Source organism: Lepus europaeus, chromosome 11 (genome assembly GCF_033115175.1).
Source record: "Lepus europaeus isolate LE1 chromosome 11, mLepTim1.pri, whole genome shotgun sequence".
Taxonomy (NCBI): Eukaryota; Metazoa; Chordata; class Mammalia; order Lagomorpha; family Leporidae; genus Lepus; species Lepus europaeus.
In genome coordinates this window covers 57,347,964-57,370,547 of record NC_084837.1, presented here as the reverse complement: position 1 = coordinate 57,370,547, position 22,584 = coordinate 57,347,964, and the positions used below count along the sequence as shown (strand labels likewise).

The 22,584-nt window shown below is 37.1% G+C and overlaps 1 protein-coding gene across 2 annotated transcripts in view; it reads left to right on the top strand.

Moving 5' to 3' along the window:
• The window catches only part of DPH6 (diphthamine biosynthesis 6), a 202,402-nt gene extending 182,587 nt beyond the window's left edge, over positions 1 to 19,815 (top strand). Inside the window, exons 6-8 of one of the 2 annotated variants that reach the window (XM_062205585.1) lie at positions 4,910 to 5,004; positions 13,936 to 14,023; positions 16,690 to 19,815. In XM_062205585.1, coding sequence (XP_062061569.1) covers positions 4,910 to 5,004; positions 13,936 to 14,023; positions 16,690 to 16,728 — 222 coding nt within the window. In that variant the 3' untranslated portion in view covers positions 16,729 to 19,815. The remainder of the gene's footprint in view (positions 1 to 4,909; positions 5,005 to 13,935; positions 14,024 to 16,689) is intronic. The other variant, XM_062205583.1, reaches the window with a different exon arrangement.
• Positions 19,816 to 22,584: the final 2,769 nt, after the last annotated feature.

Below are 22,584 nucleotides of genomic sequence, written 5' to 3'. Positions count from 1 at the left end.
GAGGAATCTCCAGACTGACTTCCATAGTGGCTTTACCAGTTTGCAGTCCCACCAACAGTAGGTATTTCCCCACATCCTCACCAGCATCTGTTGTTGGTAGATTTCTGTATGTAAGCCATTCTAACCGGGGTGCGGTAAAACCTCATTGTGGTTTTGATTTGCATTTCCCTAATGGCTAGTGATCCTGAACATTTTTTCATGTGTCTGTTGCCCATTTGGATTTCCTCTTTTGAAAAATGTCTATTGAGGTCCTTGGCCCATCTCTTAAGTGGGTTGTTTGTTTTGATGTTGTGGAGTTTCTTGATCTCTTTGTAGATTCTCGTTATTAATCCTTTATCTGTAGCATAGTTTGCTTTAGCTGTTCGAGGTCTCCTGTGCCTCCATATGAATTTCAACATCATTTTTTCCAGATCTAAGAAAAATATCTTTGGTGTTTTGATTGGTAACACATTGAATCTATAAACTGTTTTTGGAGAATGGACATTTTGATGATATTGATTCTTCCAATCCATGAGCATGGAAGACTTTTCCATATTTTGGTATCTTCTTCTATTTCTTTCTTTAAGATTTTATAATTCTCATGGTAGAGATCTTTGGCATCCTTGGTTAAGTTTCTTCCAAGGTTTTTGATTGTATTTGTAGCTATTATGATTAGCATTGATCTTAGAAGTTCTTTCTCAGCCGTGGCATTGCCTGTGTATACAAAGGCTGTTGATTTTTGTGCATTGATTTTATATCCTGCTACTTTGCCAAACTCTTCTATGAGTTCCAATAGTCTCTGAGTAGAGTTCTTTGGATCCTCTAAATAAAGAATCATATCATCTGCAAAGAGGGATAGTTTGACTTCTTCCTTCCCAATTTGTATCCCTTTCATTTCTTTTTCTTGCCTAATAGCTCTGGCTAAAACTTCCAGTACTATATTGAATAGCAGTGGTGAGAGTGGGCATCCCTGTCTGGTACCAGATCTCAGTGGAAATGCTTCCAACTTTTCCCCATTCAATAGAATGCTGGTCATGGGTTTTTCATAAATTGCTTTGATTATGTTGAAGAATGTTCCTTCTGTACCCAATTTTCATCATGAAAGGGTGTTGTATTTTATCAAATGCTTTTTCTGCATCTATTGAGATAATCATATGGTTTTTCTTCTGCAGTTTGTTAATATGGTGTATTATATTGATTGATTTGCGAACGCTGAACCATCCCTGCCTACCAGGGATAAATCCCACTTGATCTGGATAGATGATATTTCTGATGTGTTGTTGCATTCTATTGGCCAGAATTTTATTGAGGATTTTTGTTCATCAGAGAAACAGATATGTAATTCTCTTTCTCTGCTGCATCTCTTTCAGGTTTAGGAATTAAGGTGATGCTGGCTTCATAGAAAGAATTTGGGAGGATTCCCTCTTTTTTGATTATTCCGAATAGTTTGAGAAGAATTGGAGTTAGTTCTTCTTTAATTGTCTGGTAGAATTCAGCAGTGAATCCATCCAGTCCTGGGCTTTTCTTTGTTGGGAGGGCCTTTATTACTGATTCAATTTCTGTCTCAGTTATGGGTCTGTTAAGGTTTTCTATGTCTTCATGGTTCAATTTAGGTAGATTGCATGTGTCCAGGAATCTATCCATTTCTGCTTGTATCTCACTAAGAAGGCCTTCTAATCCTTTCTATCTCTCCAAGCCTTCAGAAACTCCTAGAACCAGAATGTTGGGTTTTTTAATAGTATCCTGTAGATTCCCAACAATATTTTTTAGGTTTCTAATTTCCTCTTCTTTTCTTTGGTTTGACTGTATATTTTCCTGTGCTCTGTCTTCTAAGTCCAGTATTCTCTCTTCTACCTCACTGATTCTGTTTTGAAGGTTCTCAAATGTGTTTTTCATTTGTTCTATTGAATTCTTCATTTCATTTTGATTCCTCTTCAATATCTCAATTTCATGTTCTACTAAATACCTCATTTCATTTTGATTCCTCCTTAAGATTTCATTTTCACGAGAGATTTTCTGTCCTGTCCTGTATGGATTTCTGTAGTTCCTGCATTTGTTTTTGATAACTTCTGAATGTTCTTGTCATAAGTTTTTTGAATTCCATATCTTGTATTTCTTCCATATCATCATCTTCATAATCTTGTATTGGAGTGTCATGTTCATTTGGGAGCGTCATGATGTCTTCCTTGTTCTTGTTTCCCTCGGTTTCTGCATATGTTGTTTGGCATTGTGGAGATATTCTTTGGTTTCTTCTTTTTTTTCTTCCTCTCTCTGTGGTGGCTTTTCTATGAATCTAGATTAAGTGGACTGTCTGCTTTTGATGAATCTTTAGAGTCTTGTGGTAGGTGTGGCCAGAGAGCTCTGTTCAGTTCTTCAGGGTTAAGGGTGTGCCAAAGGTGACACAGCCAGGTTTGGCATGATAAATCATTCTGTCTCTCTCTTCAGAAGGGAAATAATTCTGCTCAGCTGAGCTCCTCTTGATGGCAATCAGTGCCTGAGCACTAGCCCCAATGGGCATAATATTTGTCTGCTCTGTCCCAAGGACCACACAAAGGATCTGTGCAGTCCTCAGTGTAAGCTCAGATTCCCCTGCAATGTCTCACCAGATAGCCAAATCTGCTCGAATTTGTGGCGTCTCCCACTGAAACTACTCACGTCTCAGCCACACCGTGAGTTCTGTCACACACCCTCAGTTTTGTTTGGTTTTTTCACAGTCCCGGTTCATAAGCTTCACGCATTCACTAGGTCTTAGTTTCCTGATCTTTCTCCCCACCAGAGTCAGGTTTTTCTATTTGGCTGAGGGCGGGCACAGCCCCGAGCTGGCACAGCTGTTATGTATGTCCAAAATAGTGCCTGCTCTATTGTCTTGCTCACCTTTGTAAGGTGAATGGAGAGAGAGAATCGCGTCCATACTGGTCCCTTTTATTTATTTATTTATTTTTTCTCTCCTCTAGTTAGGCTGGTCTACTTTCTCCCATGGGGCTTCAAGCCTTGTTCCCTATAGGCTCTTCCTGCCGCTTCCTCGCCCATATCTCGGGCTACTGAGGTTTTGCCTCACCTCCCTTTCCAGAGCTGGTGCATAGACTCGGTGGCTAGGGTCCCGAGCCATGGGCTCCCATGCCTTCCATGTAGGTCTACCGTGTCCCTCTAATTCTGGAAGAGTTTCCTCTGCAGTTTTTTCCCTAACTCTTCCCTGAGACTACAGTATCTCCACTTTTATTAAACTATCTTATCCTGGACTGTCAGCGAGCTCCCTCCCTATTCCACTATCTTGGAGCCCTCAACTCCCTATTTGTAAAACAGAAAGTATGATTTTATAGCCTGTCTGACATGTTTTGTTATTATGTGAAGAATACCTCATTCTCTACTTCTTGACCTAACATGGTAAAAATCTAACTACTTTGCTCTTGGGAACTCTTACAGCAGTAAGACACTTTGTTTTGTTTGCCTCACTTTTCTGTCTGTGTGGGTTTATTGTGTCATTCAGATTACTACTGATCCTTGGAGGTAGAAGGAGAATTTTCACAGCTGCATGCATTAAGTTCCTAATGGCACATAGTCAATAGTTGAAGTTTAATGGATTCAAATGATAGCACCACCATAAAAATAGCCAAATAAGTAAATGTCTAACTACGCAGATAAAACTAAAGATTTAGACCAAAGTTCCAGCAGTGATAGTAACAGAGCCTTAGGAACCACTCTTTAAATTGTGAGGGCTTTGGGCTGAGAGACTTAAGCAGGGAAAGCTATGACATTCAGAATGAAGAAATGGTCAGAGTGATAAAGCTTGGGCACATGAGCTGAAAGATGCACATCTATGACAGCCAATGATGCTAGCCATGTACCACCCTAATGGGAAATTATTTTACTCTCAATATTAGGTCATGAGATAGTGTGGGTTGTTTTTAAAGCAAGTCATGGGTTTTGTTTCTTTGCTAGTTTGTTTACTTCTTAATTTCACATTCTATAAGCCAACTTTACAAAGCCATCCCAACTTTTCTTGAACTTGGACTTTGTTAAGTCTTATCTGCAGTACCTTTGGAACTTCCCTAATAATAATAACAAGCTTAATAGCCATGGATGTGACTCATTTTTTTGTACACTGGCCTAAGGAAAGAATTTAGATTGCTTTCTCTTCCACAGGAAGGTTAAAGAATGTGGGGAGCACAGTTTGACTGCCTATGGCATTTACTGCATAATGGCATAGCTTTCCTTGGAATATGAATTAAAATAAGAATTATACGCACACATTTATCCAAAATTTTATGTATTTCATAAGGTTATCTATGAATTAAGATTTACACATATGCTGCAAAAATAAATAAATCTGTTAGTCTAAGTTTTGTCTTTAGGAACAAAACTATGGGTCCCTTATATCTTTTTTGTAAGAGTTTTGGAGTTACTAAAAATCCTGACACCTTATAACATTTTTTAAACATTTATTTATTTATTTACTTGAAAAGCAAAGTTACAGAGAGAAGGGGAGAGAGAGAGGTAGAGAGGAAAAGATCAATCTTCCATCTCTGTTTCTCTCCCCAAAAGGCTACAGTGGCCAGAATTGGGACAGGCCAAAGCCAGGAGCCTGGAATACCCTCCGGGACTCCCTTGTGGCTGCAGGGTCGCAAGGACTTGGACTATTTTCTGCTGCTTTCCCAGGCACATTAGAGGGGAGCCAAATCAGAAGTGGAGTAGCCCAGACATGAATCAGTGCCCATATGGACACTTAAACCACTGCACCACCATACCGACCCCTTCTTAAAACATTTTTAAATGCCTTTAAACACATATTTTAAGCAGAAAGATGATAATTTTCCTGTAGCTTTCAATCTTTTATAATCAAAGTTTCCAGCATGATTATTTTAGAAAAAAAATAATATAATGAACATTTTTGCTAAGTTTTTTGTTCCTTTTTTGTTTTTCTTGTTTTCAGCTTTCTAAAAAATATGGAGTCCATGTTTGTGGAGAAGGAGGAGAGTATGAAACATTCACTTTGGATTGCCCTCTATTTAAGAAGAAAATAATTGTGTAAGATATCATTTCAGCATTTTCTCCCCTTTTCTTAAGTGATAGAAGCAACTTAGTATTAAGCTTGAGGCAACTTTTGTTGGGAGAAATAGAACATGTCCTCTAAGTTCACAAACACTCAATTTGTTTAATACCAGTGAAGTCGTCTGAATACCTAAATCAATACCTGACAAGAAGAGGCCTTCATAGAAGGCTATAAACTTTTTAGACATTGCACTTTCGTTTACTTGCTGATTATGGCCTGCAGTAAAACTGGTACCTACACGCTGACACTTTTATCCTTTCATGAAGTGTGAATTGCCTGTATTATTTATCTTTCATTACGGCTACATTTGATAAACTGCCACATCAGTAGCCTGTGGGTTCCATTAACTCCATCCTCTGCTTCCCTTTCCCTAGCTTTAACAGCTTAAGATTGTACTACTACTAAACATCTCTCTTCAGTTTGGGGTTATTTTTACATATAAACTTTGTGCTTAAATGAATTCAGCTTAAGGTGAGTAGTATGATTTCATTGCCAGAAATTGTTCAAATTAGTGTGGTGATAAAACAGGAACTTTTTCAGTTTGTTACCCACATTCTTAATTTATGTTGTTATCATATGCTAAGAAAGTATTTAATCTGCTTTTCCTAAACTGTTTGCTTCTTGAAAAAGAGTGTCAAAATTATGCTTAATTGAATGGACAGTTTCAACACTAAAACTTGAATTCTTTGTACCTATTACTGAGAGAATGAATGATCTAAGAAAATTAAGACAACCCTAGGTGGATTTTCTGAAAAATACTTTTATCTAGTGACACATGGCAAGCTGTTTTCATTACCATATGCAGTATTCATGTACTTTTGCTTCTTTGATGTTGTTCTAACTTCTTTTTCATTAATAACATGATAATTATTTAACAAATATTTATCAAGTACCTACGTCTGAGGCATTCAGCTGGGCACCATTATTGTTCAAAAATAATGTCTGCCTTCTGAATAGTGGGAAGAGGACACACCCTGTGTATAATTATGGTACAAGGTGGTAAGGATAAGAGTTGTAAGTTCATGGATGGGAGATATTCTTATGGCCATCTACAGAATGAGTCATAAATGGAGTATATTACTCCTGGGAAGTAATACTCTTTGATTATTCAAGAAAAGCATTAGCATACTAGAATAAAATGTTAGCATATTGGAAAACATGGGATAGATTTACTTATTAAAATGGACGTAACCAAATTATTTTTAAAAGAACAGCAATAGGGCCGGTGCAGCGGATTAAAGCCCTGGTCTGCAGTACTGGCATCCCATATGGGCACCGGTTCAAGTCCCAGCTGCTCCAGTTCCTATCCATCCCTCTGCTGTGGCCTGGGAAAGCAGTAGAAGATGATCCAAGTGCTTGGGCCCCTGCACCCATGTGGGAGACCTGGAGGAAGCTCCTGGCTCCGGGCTCTGGATCAGTGCAGCTCCAGCCATTGCAGCAATCTGGGGAGCGAACCAGCGGATGGAAGATGCCCCCCCACCCCGCCCCGTAGCTCTGCCTTTCACATAAATAAATAAATATTTTTTAAAAAAAGCAATAATATAGAAAATGCCAACGAATAGTGCTTTTTCCACCTACCTGACAAATTGAGCTCCTTGAACACTAGAAGTCTTTAAGGACAACTTATAATTAGAACACATATACTGCTTTACACTATATAACCAAAAAGTCTGTTTATCATAGTACTTTAGGTGCGAAAAATTAATCTTTTTTGTTGTCTTCATTTTGTAGACGAGGAAACTTAAGCCTGACAGAGGCAGTGACAAATAGGAGACTTAGTCACACTATTAAAGATAAATTGTCAGGGAAGATGTATTAGAACCCCCCAGTGCTGGAATGAGTTGTTTGTTGCAACTGAATAATAATCATTTACTGAGGAAAATTATGTGGGTGGAACTCTGCAGACTATCTCCCTTCTGTGTAGCAGTTCCTTGTAACAGTAGAGATGGACAGGCATAGATTAGCAATATGTGATAATTGCCATCTAATTCTGACATTTAAAAATATTCTTTGTATTTTTTTATAAGCTGTGCCTTCAGTTTAAGACTTTCTGATTCTTGTGATCTAGATTACTCCGCACTTTGACAAATCCTTCCATTTTTAATGGCTTTTTCGCTGATGGCAGCCACCTTGCCTCAATTCGTTTTCACAAATGGAGGAACAAAGTATAATTTAGAGAAATGAAAGTAAGCATAGTAAAGCAAAAGCTTATTTAAATGTGTTCCAAAGGAGGACTGGGCCAATGGAAAGAGCATATGGCCTCCTTATGGATAGTAAAACTAAGTATATTCCAAAGAAGAAACAGGCCAGTTGAAGGAAAATATGGTACCCCTTCTTCCTGGTTTGGGACCTTTATCCCTAAAGAATGAGGGATACTGGGGCCAGAGCTGTGGTGTAGCAGGTAAAGCCACCACCTGCAGTGCTGGCATACCATATGGGTGCCAGTTCAAGACCCAGCTGCTCCACTTCCAATCCAGCTATCTGCTATGGCCTGGGAAAACAGTGGAAAATGTCCTGAGTCCTTGGGCCCCTGTACCTATGTGGGAGACCTGGAGGAAGCTCCTGGCTCCTGGCTTCAGATCAGTGCGGTTCTAGCTGTGGTGGCCAATTGCGGAGTGAACCAGCAGATGGAAGACCTCTCTCTCTCTTTCTCTCTCTCTTTCTCTCTTTCTTTCTCTCTCTCTTCCTCTCTTCCTCTCTTTCTCTCTTTCTCTCTTTCTTTCTCTCTCTTTTCCTCTCCTCTGTCTGTGTAACACTGACTTTCAAATAAATAAATAAATCTTTAAAAAAATGAGGGGTGCTGACTAGTAAGGTGGCCTTGGCTTATGGTTGGCGTTTGTGATTGACAGCTGGGAATTCCATACCTTTTGGCTCTTATGTGGCTATAAATTAGATTTTCTAGTTTGGTTGAGCTCCCATTTTATCAGGTACTGTTAATAAATTAACAAACCTCAAAGTGAGCAGTCTTGAGTGGGTCCCAACAGAGAGGAGGGTCCTGGGATTCACCTTGGAAGAGGGTCCCCATTGCTTATGCCTAATTATCGATCTGACACTTTGGCTACTATCACCTCTAGTGCCTGTTCTGTACCTGCACTCTCAAAATATACAATAGACACAAAAAATGTTTGTTCAATATTGTTGATTTGTTATTTGTTGCTTATTTTTATTTACATATTTTTGTTTTACTTTTATAGATTCCATTTCTAAATTATAACTAGAGATTATAGCTTGGTACATATCCTGGTTAGTTGAAAAAGGATATTCTTTACTATGACCTAAATCTTTATTCCTCTTTAATATAAAGAGATATCTTTCTCACATCTGCCTAATATCCACTAAATGTGATATGAGTGAACATGCATTGTTCATTCTAAAATTGTATGTAAATTAATGTTATCCTATCTAGAGATAATCTATTTGACACAATTAAAAATAAGCTTAGTTTCTGTAACTTTTTAAGAATTGACCATTAATAATACTGGTTTTATATGAAAAATTATTTTTAAAATGCTGGATCTTGTAAATTAGATTTCATTTTTGGGACATAGTTAACAACTCCTCTTACATGTGGTATAATACTGGTCTATCATAATTAGCATACTGCTAATAATTTTTAGGAATCCTAGTTCAAATAATATTTATGTATGATGAAAAAGGAAAAGGGAAAGGCATTTGGCCTAGCAGTTAAACCACTGGTTGAGATACCTGTATCCTATATTAGAGTCCCTGGATTTCAATTCCAGCTTCCTTCTATGCAGACCCTGGGAGAGAGCAATAATGACTCAAATAATAGGGACTCTGCTACTCACAAAGGAGACCTAGATTGCTGTCTAGCTCCTGTCTTTGCCTTCATGGGCATTTAGCAAGTGAACCAGCAGATGGGCATGTTCAATCTCTTCCACCACCCCAGCCCTCTGTCTTGCTGTCTCTTAAATGAATTAAAAAAAATTTAAATATTATAAAGAAAAGAGAACCATTATGAGGAGAAATAAATTGGGCTTTACATGCAAAATTATTTGATTATAATCAGAAATTTTTAAAGCACAGATTGAATACTTTTTGTTTAGGGTAGTAACTTAGAGAGATCTGGATGGTTCTAGAAGTTAATTATAAATTTCATTTTTCTCAAATTCCAATTAACATTTGAAAAAACTGTGTAGGAAAGCCTGATATGACAGTTTTTATTGGAAATATGGTTTTTTTAAATTTTACCTGGAATATCTTATAATTTACTTTTTATGTCAGTTATTGTGGAAAGTCATTCTCCTTGTAAGATACATATTTTGAGAATAAGAAAATGAGGTTTTTGTACCACTACCCCTATCCCACCCCACCCCACCCCAGCCAGGAGCCCTGATGCAAAAAAATTGCAGACTAGCTATTAAGAGAAGAGGACACTTAAAAAACCTACTTTCTTGTTACTTATTATTTGTGTGTTTGTGAGTATCAAAAGAAAGAACTAATATCACAAAGTTGTGTTAATGAGTTTTCTTTTCTTATTAAAAACAGTTTTTTAATGTATTTTTTGAGTCAACCTTTTATTTCTATTTGAAGTGTTCCTTTTACTATTACAGTGAAGTTGCTACCATGGGATTAATGGGTGGAGGAACAAAAAGGAAGGAAGGAAAGACGAAAGGAAACTAAATCCTATAGTTAAACACTGTACACTCATTTTCTACTTTCCTAGCATACTCATATTTTCTACCCACTGAAGGCATGACTCAGTACAGTGTACTGTAATATGGCATTTTACAAAGAGGATAAAATAAGTGCTTTATATTATGTGCCTTCTCACATCAATTCTGTAGCAATTTAAATTTATTTAAATTTATAAACTATTTTAAATAAAAACTGTAGATCTATTTATTTTGCTACAGATATTCTGTGGTGTTATTGGTATGTATATATGTATACGTGAATATATTTATATATGTAATATGCATCTATGAGAAGGTATATATTCATGTGAAGATAAGTAAAAATCAGTGTAGTTTTCTGATAGTTTGAGCAATTGGATTGTAAATGTGAGGATACTTAACAAAGGGTAAGTATGCAGCCATTTATTTAACCAATAGCTAATGAATACCAGGCAATGAACTCTGTACTCAGCCAGGTGGAAGGTGGGACTTACAAAGATAAACGAAACTGATCCTTCTTTCAAAAGGAAGAGAAACAGGCATACACACACAATTATAGTAAAGTGGATGTGGTATGCAAGGACTACAAATATGGCACTAAAACCCATAAAGTAGAAAACTAGAATGTCAGGGAAAGCTCCCCAGAAATGCCACGTGAGATATCTGTGAGAATTGGAGAGTGCATGGGTAATATCTCTGCACTTTAGTGAATACAAACATCATCCATCTGAGTAAGAGAGGTAAACAGTGTCTCAGCTCCAGTGTAATACAATGATATCAAAACAAAAGACCATAGCTGGGTCTCAAGAGGTTTTTATTTTTTTAGTCAAAAAGTATGAGAGGACCACCACGCTAAGGCCCTGGCATCATGGAAGAGACTGACATCAGACTCAGCCCTGTATGGGTGAGCCTCATGTAGTAACATAAGGAAACACAGGCATCCTCTTGACTATGAAGAAGCTTCAGTTGTCTAAGAGGTAGTAATGCCTGGATTACTTGTCCTAGGGAAAGAGGAGGACGGTAGCCAACTGGAGAGCATTTTTGCTGACACCCAGTTGTTTAGTTTTTTGGGTAAATCTGAGGATATTCAACAGATCTTACATTTTACATTCAGAGAAGCCATGAGACATGACATTCTTGAAGGTTGGCTGTCAGGTGATAGAAAAGAATAGTGTTATTCTGTTTGAAATGAAAAACTTCATTTGAAATTTGGTCTCTACCAGTTGACTGGTACTTCATACAAATCAATGAAATTATGTTAATCAACTAGAGATTATGCATTTAATAGAATCCGTAAAAATCATATTCTTCTTCATTTAGTGCTCAAAATGTTTTATATTCTTTCTGGATACCAATCCTGATTCAGAATGCAGTCATTACATCAACATCAATCGTTGATTTTCATGCTTTCTGTGTATAGTGGGGATAACAAACAAGAGAAGAGAGGACTTCAGGGGCCGGCGCCCTGACACATTAGGTTAATCTTCTGCCTGCGGCGCCAGTATCCCATACGGGCACTGGGTTCTAGTCCCAGTTGCTCCTCTTCCAGTCCAGCTCTCTGCTGTGGCCCCGAAGGGCATTGGAGGATGCCCCAAGTGCTTGGGCCCCTGCACCCACGTGGGAGACCAGGAAGAGACACCTGGCTCCTGACTTTGGATTGGTGTAGCTCAGGCCATTGCTTCCATTTGGGGGGGTGAACCATCGGATGGAAGACCTATCTCTCTCTCTCTCTCTCTCTCTCTCTCTCTCACTGTCTGTAACTCTGTCAAATAAATAATATTTTAAAAAGAAAAAAAAAAAAAGAAGAGAGGACTTCAGACCCTTTTCCTCTCAATAGTACTGGTTCAGGTTAATTATAATTTTAGTACTCAGTTGCCAGAGATATCAAAAACAAGCTGCCTAAATAAGGCAGAGTTAACACTTGGGATCAGTTTCCAAGGCCTGGTTCAGGAACAGAGAGAACGAACTGCAAAGAGTAAGCAAGAGTTTTAGATTTGTGTCTAATTGCTGAGCCAAGATATGACCAGAGAAAACAATTCTGAAGGAAATGGAGAAACAGCATGACTAGGGCTAACTGAGCAAGTAGAAGTCAATGCGGAGGGGTAGGTAGTAGGAAGCAACATCTTTTGGTTGATGTGGCCTGTAAAGGCAAGTTATATATTTTGAACAGAATTCTGACTCTTAAATGATTCCATTATTATTATAAGTTGCTCTCCTTTTAATGTCAAAGAAATTCTTTTTAATGTTATTTTCCCTGAACATTAACAACATACACATTAAGCAGTGGGCTTGTGGCATAACAGACAAGTCACTGCTAGGACACTCATATGTCATCAGAGTGTCTAGTTTGAGTCCCAGCTATCCCACTTTCAGTCGCTGCTGGTCTAAGAAATTGGATCCCTGCCACCTAAAGGCACAGATTGAGTTCTACTTGGCCCAGCCTGTTGCAGGCATTTGGAAAATGAACCCGTCTCTCCCTCCCTCCCTCCCTCTCTGCCTTTCAAATAAAAATGGAAATAAACATACTTTTTTCTCTATCTCTAACTTTTCAAGTATAAACATATTTTGCTTTGCAAAATTTAGTGTATCATAGCCATTTTGAGATTTCTTCAGTTGCCACCAAGTTGCATAAAAGTTGAACAAAAACTTTTTTATGGGGTGAGTGTTTGCCCTAGCACTAATTAAGTCACTGCTTGGGAACATCTGCATCCCGTGTCAGATTATGTGGGTTCAAGTTCTAGCTGCACTCCTGATTTGGGCTTCCTGCTAATGCAGCAGGTGAGTCCTCGAGATTAGGTTCCTACCACCCATGTGGGAGATCTAGATTAAGTTCCCAACTTCTGGGGACCAGTGCTGTGGTGCAGTGGGGTAAGCCACAGCCTGCAATGCTGTCCACTTCTGAACTAGCTCCTTGCTGATGAGCCTGGGAAAGCAGTGGAAGATGTCCAAAGTCCTTGGATCCCTGAAACCATGTGGGAGACTGGGAAGAAGTTCCTGGCTCCTAGCTTCAGCTTGGCCCAGCCCTGTTCATTGCAGCCATCTGGGGAGTGAACCAGCACATAGAAAATCAATTCTCTCTGTATGTGTGTGTGTGTGTGTCCTTCTCTGTCTCTGTAACTCTGCCTTTCAAATAAATAAAATAAATCTTTTTTAAAAAAAAAAATTTCCCAACTCTGGTATCAGCCTGGCTCAACCATGGCTATTTGCAGACATTTAGAGTTAATGGATGAGAAAGATCTCCTCTCCTCTCCTCTCCTCTCCTCTCCTCTCCTCTCCTCTCCTCTCCTCTCCTCTCCTCTCCCCTCCCCTCCCCTCCCCTCCCCTCCCCTCCCCTCCCCTCCCCTCCCCTCCTCCCCTCTCCCCTCCCCTCCCCTCCTCTCCCCTCCCTTCTCTTCTTCTCGTCTCACCTCTCAAATACTTTTTCAAATGTTTAATATTTGTATGTTAGTGGCCAAGGGCCACATTTTGCCACAGCATATTTTGCTGTACTACAATGGTCCAAATGCTAACAATCTGCTAATGAAAACAATGGAACTACTTGCTGTATTATTAAAGAGAAGAATTTCTGTTTTAAAATTTTCAGTTGAAATGCAAAATATTATCACTCTCTTAATAAACAATAAAAGTAATTTGTTATTAGAACTTCACATGTAATCTCAGTTATTCATATGCACCTTACAGGGTATCTTTGATAAAAGTTGAGTTAATTTACATGTATCCATATGGTGCCAGCAAGCAGTTCATACTATTTTACCTGAATGTGGTAATTACTATGTCAGACAATCAATTTTAATAGCACTGATATGGCAGTGTGAAGAGTTCATCTAGAGCTTAAAACCATCACCAGTACTTCTTTTGTAAAGGATAATTGAGATTTTGTGTGAAACACTGAGTGAATTACCTCTTGAAAATGAAAAGAATAATGAAGATAAAGCACTGATTTTTAATGTTTAGCCCATACCAAGTAAATTTGTGAAAATGAAATTGAACAGGAGTTTAAGTCTCAAAATTGTTCAGAAAGCTTTGACTGTGCATGAAGGATGTCCTTATAAAGATGAAAAGCCTCATTTTTTTTCCCAAATGTTCATTGTTCATGATCATTTTTCCAATCAAAAAATACTGGATTAATAACAATTCAGATTAATTACTGCATATTGTATACTGGAAGAAATATATAGAAAATGAAGATTTTTCTCACTGCTAGTCAGTAGCAGGAATGATTGCTACAATTTATGTAGTGGATAAATGTATTTTTTTTTTTTATTTTAGGGATTCATCAGAAGTAGTCATACATTCAGCTGATGCATTTGCACCTGTGGCTTACCTACGCTTTTTAGAACTGCACTTGGAGGATAAGGCAAGTAAATCAGAGATATACAGTGGCTCTTAAAGAAAATTAAGATATGTTAATTCGTTCTGTGTACATAATTGTATAACAACAGGTGACAGGATAAAGGAAATTAATTTTAACATTAGTGATTTTTTTCCAGCTTCTTAGTAAACAACTAAGAATTTTACAGATATTTATACTTTTGAGAGCTCTTTATGTTTCAAAAGGCATTACCTTTCTGAGGAGTCTGCAGTTCAGATGAAAGGAAATAATAAATATATTAAACAAAGGGAAGACAGGACAGTGGAAGACTAAATATTAAGTCATTTAGCAAAATAAGAATTAGGTTATTACGTGTAAGCACTAAAGGAAAGATGTAAGGATGAATTGTATTTCCATTATAAAGTTTGAAAGACGAAATAAAAACTTTTCAAAGAATATCCAGGAGAATAGAAGTCTAAGTAAAGGATGTAAAGTGAAACAAAGGTACATTAAAGAATTTCATTTTTAAATACATTTATTATCAAGAGGCAGCAGAATGTCAGTTAAAATATGTGAATCTTAATGAAGAATGGGTTGGGAGAGGGAGTAGGAGATGGGATAGTTTGCAGGTGGAAGGGTGGGTTATAGGGGGAAGAACTGCTATAATCCAAAAGTTGTACTTTTGAAATTTATATTTATTAAATAAAAGTTTTCTGTTAAAAAATAAAAAATAAGGGGCCAGCCCTGTGGCTCACTTGGTTAACCCTCCACCTGCGGCACCGGCATCCCATATGGCCGCTGGGTTCTAGTCCTGGCTGCTCCTCTTCCAGTCCAGCTCTCTGCTGTGGCCCCGGAAGGCAATGGAGCATGGCCCAAGTGCTTGGGCCGCTGCACCCACCTGGGAGACCAGGAAGAAGCACCTGGCTCCTGGCTTCGGATCAGAGGAGCTCCGACCGTAGCAGCCATTTGGGGAGTGAACCAATGGAAGGAATACCTTTCTCTCTCTCTCTCTCTCTTTCTCTCTCTCTCTCACTGTCTTAACTCTATCTGTCAAGTAAAAAAAAAAAAAAGAAAAGAAAAGAAATAATAAATAATTACAATTTTAGAAAGGAAAAAACGGATATGTGTGGAATAGGTAAAGATCTGGATTGCATCCTTTGATTGAAAAATGTGATCCTTGAGATGTTGCTTTATATTTATCAGCATAAATTTTTTTTTTTTTTTGACAGGCAGAGTGCACAGTGAGAGAGAGAGAGAGATAGGTCTTCCTTTGCCATTGATTCACCCTCTAATGGCTGCCGCGGCCGGCGCGCTGCGGCCAGCGCACCGCACTGATCCCAAGGCAGGAGCCAGGTGCTTCTCCTGGTCTCCCATGGGGTGCAGGGCCCAAGCACTTGGGCCACCCTCCACTGAACTCCAGGGCCACAGCAGAGAGCTGGCCGGGAAGAGGGGCAACCAGGACAGAATCCGGTGCCCCGACCGGGACTAGAACCCGGTGTACTGGCGCCGCAAGGGTGAAGATTAGCCTGTTGAGCCACAGCGCCGGCCTTATCAGCATAAAATTGATACCTGAAATTATGTGGTGAAATGGCAGTGACATAAAGTAAGATTAGAGAAAGTCTTCTGTATCTTTATCTTAAGGCACATCTATGTTGCTGATAGGGGATCTGAAGAATCAAAAGGGTTAAAGAAGATTCAGCAAAGATAGAGAAGGAATGATAAACCCAGAAATTTCAGAATGGGAGAGTTTTCACAGTTGAGAATAGTTTAAGAAAAATGGCAATGGACTGGTTCATAATAGATTGTCAAATTGACCTGGAAGACGCTTGCCTCTTGCCAAAAAAACCCAAAAAAACAAAAAACAAAAACCTGGTAATAAAATGGGTTACCGTTATTTTAAAATCATTAATTAATTTTCAAGGGCTCTTGCTGCCTATCTATATAAGAATTCTACATATCGTCTGTAAATGGAACAGGCAACGTGGTATGGTTTAATGTTTAGAAAAATACACAGGAAAAGTGAAAGCTTTATTTAAGGGTTTAAAAAGGAGTCAGGGATTTAAACTGGGAGTTTCATACCAGGCTTTTCCAGGGAGTAGACCAGAGGCTGTAAGGGATAGAGAGCACATGGGCAGAAGAGCAGCCACATGGACTGCATGGGTTTGCAGGCACCAAAAGGTCGCCCACACCAAGAGGCGTGGGGGTGAACAAAGGGGCAGGCCTTGGCGATCCATGCCTTCTAGTCACTTCCAAGGGGGAGTGGTTACATGGTGGTCATATACAAGTGAGATCAAGTAGGGATGTGAGATCAGGAAAGGGGGCAAGGGAGGTGTGGTTTTCCAGCTCATGAATCTGATTAATTTAATCCTATCGGCCTGCTGCTAACAGTAACCCTCCAGAGAATGAATGAGTACTATCCAAACATCTTTCAGACTTATGAAAGCTACCCCTTACTTCTTGTTCCCTGTAACATTTAACCATGTACATAAACAGGAAACAAAATCACTGATTCCTTGTTTGGAAACTCCTGACATGACACATTCAACTCTATCTGAATAGTTGATATTCACAAACAATGCTATTTAATTGGTCCTTACAGTCCATTTGCCCAATTGCACATAACAGTTTTACTTCTTTGAAATGGTATATTCACTGACACTGAATAAATATGATACATTTTTTTTCTTCTTTCTCTCTCTCACTTTTTTTAGGTGTCTCCAGTGCCTGACAATTTCAGAACATCTAATTAAATACATAATTCTTGAAAAACATTTTTGAACATTATTGACTAAGCCATCATTTCTATATGAAAACAGTTACAAACAGCTTTTTTTAAATGTTTGTCAATTGTCACAAACAGCTTTTTGTCATTATCTTAGAAAAATATACCATTATCAGAAAAAATAATGAAACCATTGATTCATTGGAAAAATATCAATGACATGTTCATTAGTTCTGCAGACTTCCTTGAGATTTACTTTCTCTTTTGTTAACACATCCTCCCTATAACCTCTGTGTGTTATATGCCTCTTTTTTTCCCTTTTTCTTTATCTCCAACTCTCATTTCTGTAACAAAAATGGCTTTTCTTTATCACACTGATTTCTTCTCCTTTTTTCTCTTTCTCCCTCTCCCCGCCCTCCTCTGTCTTTTAACTTCTATCCCTACCAGTTATGTCATCATGCAGAGGCTTTTGAAAATGAGGTTGAAAATGTGTAGCCAATCAATGAGCTTATTCTACCAGGTGTCACCCAAAGTACTTTCTCAGTTTATTTTTATTTTTTATTTCATTTCTGAAATAACACTTTTAATTTATATTGTAATCAGCAGCTTAATACTCCACTAAATAAAGAGCTCAATGAACAAAAAAAAAAAAAAAAAAAAAAAAACACAGTTCAGCAGGAATGTAGGCAAGGGCTATAAACAATTATCAAATAAATATATTAATTTCACCCATATTAAGTATATTTTTAAATAGTCACAGATCATTGAAACTATAGTAGTATATCATCCTCAATAATTGTTCAATTTTAAAATAAAGTTTTATAACAAAATTTGCCAGAACATTGTATTTGTGGCAAAATCAATACAGGCATTTCTTTCTTTTTTTTTTTTTATTTTAGTTCCCATATATAAGGGAGAACATGCATTATTTGTCTTTCTGTGTCCAGATAATTTCACTCAACATTATGTCCTCCAGTCTCACTTTAGCTTTGAATATATTCACGGCTCAAGAATTTTAACATTAGTAAGTAGTGAGGAAGAATGTTATTAACTCTTACTAGATATTGTATAGCTTATTTTGAAAGGGGGGGGCCAAATTTCATTAATACCTGTGCTGACTTTAGATAACTTTTTTAAAAAAAAGCTTTCTTTAGAACAGTTTTAGGTTTCATGGCAAAATTGATCATAAGATACAGAGAATTCCCCTACACATATGTACCTCTCTCCTATTATCATCATCCTGCACCAGAGTGATGCATTTGTTAACAGCTGATGAACCTACTTTGACACTTCATTATCACATGAAGTCCATAATTTACATTCAGGTTCACTTGGTTATGTACATTCTGTTGTATAATTATATGTGTATAATGACATGTATAGTGACATGTATCCTTCATTATACTATCATACAGGGAATTTTCACTGCTTTAAAAGTCCTCTGTGCTCCACCTATTAATTCTTCCCAACCATCTAGTCCCTGGAAACCACTGATCTTTACTGTCTCCGCAGTTTTTGTTTTTCTTAAATGTCATATAGTCAGAAACATAATGTGCAGCCTTTTCAGATTGGCTACTTATTAATATCCATTTAGGTTCTTTCATATCTTGTTATGTTTTGATAGCACATTTATTTTTCATGCTGAATAACAGTACCTGGATGTACCATATTTCCTTTATACATTCACCTACCAAAGGAAATTTTAGCTGGAAATTATGAATAAACTTGCGACACACATTCCTGTGCAGGCTTTTGTGTAAACCTAAGTTTTCAGTTTACTTGTTTAAAGACCAATGAGCCCAATCACTAAATCTGATGATAAGAGTACGTTCAGTTTTTAAAGAAAGTACCAGAGTGGATTCCAAAGTAACTGTGCTATTTTTCATTCTCACCAGCATTCTCACTTGTTGTTTCACATCCACCAACTCTGAGCATTGTCTCTATTTTGAACTTTTGTCATTGTAGTAGGTTTCTAGTGAATGGCATTTCATAATTTGTTTTTGGTATTGGATCTAGAAAATCATCTTCAAGCCCAAGGTATCTCAGTTTTCTCCAATGTTATCTTCTAAGAATTAAATAGCCTTGTGTTTTAAACTTAAGTCTATGATATAGTTTAAATAAATTTTAAAGGAAGTAAAGTCTATATATATTTATTTATTTCTTAATTTGGTTGCCAGTTGTTTCAGCACCATTTACTTGAAAGAGTTATCTTTCCTCTGCTGTGTGGCCTGGTTCTTTTGTATACTTGTGTGGTGTACTCTGGGCTCCTTACTCTGTTCTCTTGATTCTAATTGTCTGTTTTATTGCCAATGCCACACTATCTTGATTACTGTTGCTGCATAGTAAGTCTTGAAGTATGATAGTGCCCATCCTCCAGCTGTATTCTTCTTCAGTATTGTATTGATTATTCTCATGTTTTGCTTTTCCATATAAACAATAGCATCAGTTTGCTAATATTCACAAAAGAATACATTCAATCTGTGAATCAAGGTGGGAAGAATTGACGTCCTGACTATATTGGGTGTTCCTATGCAGGAATATGGCATATCTCTATATTTTTTAAGTTCTTAGAACACTATTTAGTTCATTTGAGTTTGACTTAGATATTTTTCTTACTTAATTTTTAATATAATATGTTTACTATTTCCTCAGCTAGGACTATTCAGGGTTTTTCTTGTTTTTTATTTTAGTTCTTAACACCATTGCATCTCCATGCCTTTCTCTCTACTTAAGGTTGTATCTGACCCATATTCCTTTAAGTGTACTCTTTGCTTTCGTACTTGCTATATCTAATTCCACTGCCATATTAATTTTCCCTTATAGCATTCATTATCTGGCACAACATTATATATAATGCTACATTGTTTTCTAAATGATAAGATGAATAGTGGTGGATATTGCCTCCAAATGCTATTCCAGTCTATCCCAGGACTTCCCTTCTTTTACCCTTTGCTCTAGTAATACTGAATCCTGGATACTCCTGTAATATGCCTACCACTTTTCTCATCCCTTGCCTCTGCTTATTCTGTCTTCTCTCTTTCTTTTCTTCCATTCCTTTAACTGTTTATATTCTACCCATGATGCAAGATTGAACTCAATACTCCCATACATTTAGTCACACAGAATGAACTGCCTTAACACTTTGTTTCTTGCTATCTTGTGTTACATAACTTTATCTAGCTTTATGTTATAGTTATTAATGACTCATTATTTCTACTAGCATGCAAATATCTTGAGGACTTTTTTTTCATCTTTATATCCTATGTAACAGCTATTTGCTTGCAATAAGAACTTTTTAATTTAATATATTATCTGATATTTTTGTTCTCCATTTTTCCTTTACATTGAATCTTAGAGATAAATGCTCCATTTCATATTGACTACCATTTTATAAGAGTTGTTTCCTGACTATCTTTTTTGTTTTTATTAGAGAAAAATGTTCTAAGAAAATTAAAACATAAAGCACATTTAGAGAGATTATTATTGTAAATTTTAAGTTATTTAGTTATCACTTTATGATATTTACTCAAACTTCTCTAAAAAATAATTAATCTACTTAAATTTTACTTTTAAGTTAAAATCTTAAATTATTTCTATGAGTGTAAAAATGATAGGAACTAAACATGGGATACCAAACAAAATAACTGAATAATGGAAAGCTCTGGGTTAGAAATGAGGAAATGTATTAAAATTTCTTTGGGGCCTTAACTTTATTGCTTATGGCAAACGTGATGCTAAAATGTACCATACATCACAGCAGTGACAGGCTTGAGAAAATGAAAAATACAAAGCTTTACATAAATCAACCAAGGGATCATATTAAAATGCATAACCTTTAACAGAAAAAAATCAAGACTTTAACTTGTAACTATTCAGGAGCTCTTTCTTTCTTACATTTTATATATATTTTCAAATGTCTTGATAGGAAATAGTATTTCAAATTAATTATTGGCAAAGCCATTTTACTTATGAAGAGAGAAAATTCATAAAAATTTAGTCCAAATTTTACTAATGTCCTCTACTGTCACTTAATACTTAATTTTGCTCTGTCCAAATAATCTTGTAAGTAAGTACTACAGTGTTCTATAATCACATGAACTTAATTTTGTTTCTTGTTGAAATAATGTCATAGGACACTTTTATTATATCTTATGTAATTATAAAAGCTTACATCCCTACAGTTTTAAGTACTATAAACAACATGGGTCTCATGGCCCATTCTAATATTGTATATTTTTAAAAACTGCTAGATCTGTATAAATTTCATTATAAATATTGGCAAGTTACAGAATATTTCTAGTTTTTAAATTATTACTAGTAACCATTCTATGTTATGATTACATTGACAGATATCACTAGTTTTGCTAAATCTGAACTAGATAAATATTCTAGCCTTAATATATTGCTGATTCAAGATAAAGAGTAGTGCTTAAGTTATGATATTGTTTCTCTAAATGTAGTAGTGGAGGCAGGGTACTTATTTGTTTATGTATATAGGAAAGAGAATAGTAAGAGGTGAGTATATGATCACCACACTGATAATATTGATTCTTTGGAGGAAGGAAGCAGGAAGGGGAATACAGTGAAGCTTAATTCTTTATAATTTTATAATTTGTGACTTCCTATAATGAGACATTTTTTAATTTAAAAGGTATTAAGAAAATTAACTGAGGGAGGGTCATACAGTGAGTTCCAGTGTTAAATAAATAATTGTATGTTATTCTCCACATATTAGTAGTCTTGGTAGAAAAATATATACTAGGGTCATTTAAGCTCTTTCATAGGACTCAAGTGAAAACAATACCCACATTGTAGGGTTGAAATGTAGTTGCTTCTGTAGTGAAGTCTAAGAAAAGACTTCTGGGGGTAAATCATATGACTAAGTTTGAAAGATAACTAAAAATGTGCGATAGCAGGCCTGCTGAGTATATTGTACCTAGAAAGTTGCTCTCACTACTCACAACATCACATATAAATTCAAAGATTCCCTCCATGGAGGTATGCTACTACTGGTTCTGTGCCACCTCAAAAATAATTCCTTATATATCTAGGGCAAAGGAAGAAGATAAAGGATGCTTTTATTTACCAACATTTGGTTCAACCTGTCCCTACCTCAACCCCCCTTCTCACCACTTTTGACCATCAGACTGAAGAGCAGAAAACTCAGTTGGTAAGACAAAGCAAGATGTTAAGCAGTCTTTAATGTTACTTACCTAAATAGGGGGTTGGCACTGTGGCATAGAGGGTTAAGCTGACTCCTGCAACACTAGCATCTCATATAGGCTCCGGTTTGAGTCCTTGCTGCTCCAGTTCCTATCCAGCTCCTTACTAATGCACCTGGGAAAGCAGTGAAAGATGGCCCAAGTGCTTGGGCCGCTTCACCCACTTGGTGGACCTGGATGAAGCTGCTGGTTCCTGACTTCGACCTGGCCCAGTCCCAGCCATTGTGTCCATTTCGGGAGTGAACCAGCGGATGGAAGATATTCTCTATCTCTCTCTCTTTTTCTCTCTCTGCTTCCCTCCCCCCCCCCACCATCTCTCTCCCTCTCCCTCTCTCTTTCCTCCCTTCCTATATCTCTGCCTTTCAAATAAATAAATAAATAATTCTTAGAAAAAAAGTCTAAATGATACAGCTTAGGACAGACTGAGCCAAAGGTACTTCTGAGTCACTGCAACCGCAAAAGGTCATTGGAGCAGATTAGTAAATCAAGCATTGGAGTTACCTAGATGTACAGTGCTACTTGACTAATTTCTGTCCCTGCTACATGAACTTCAGTAGTGGCAACAACGTACCACTGTGTTTGGAAAGTGAAAACTTGGCAGTGAAGAGTGTTTTTGTACCCTAAATCTGTGAAAGATTTACCAGTTTACAGAAAAATAAAAC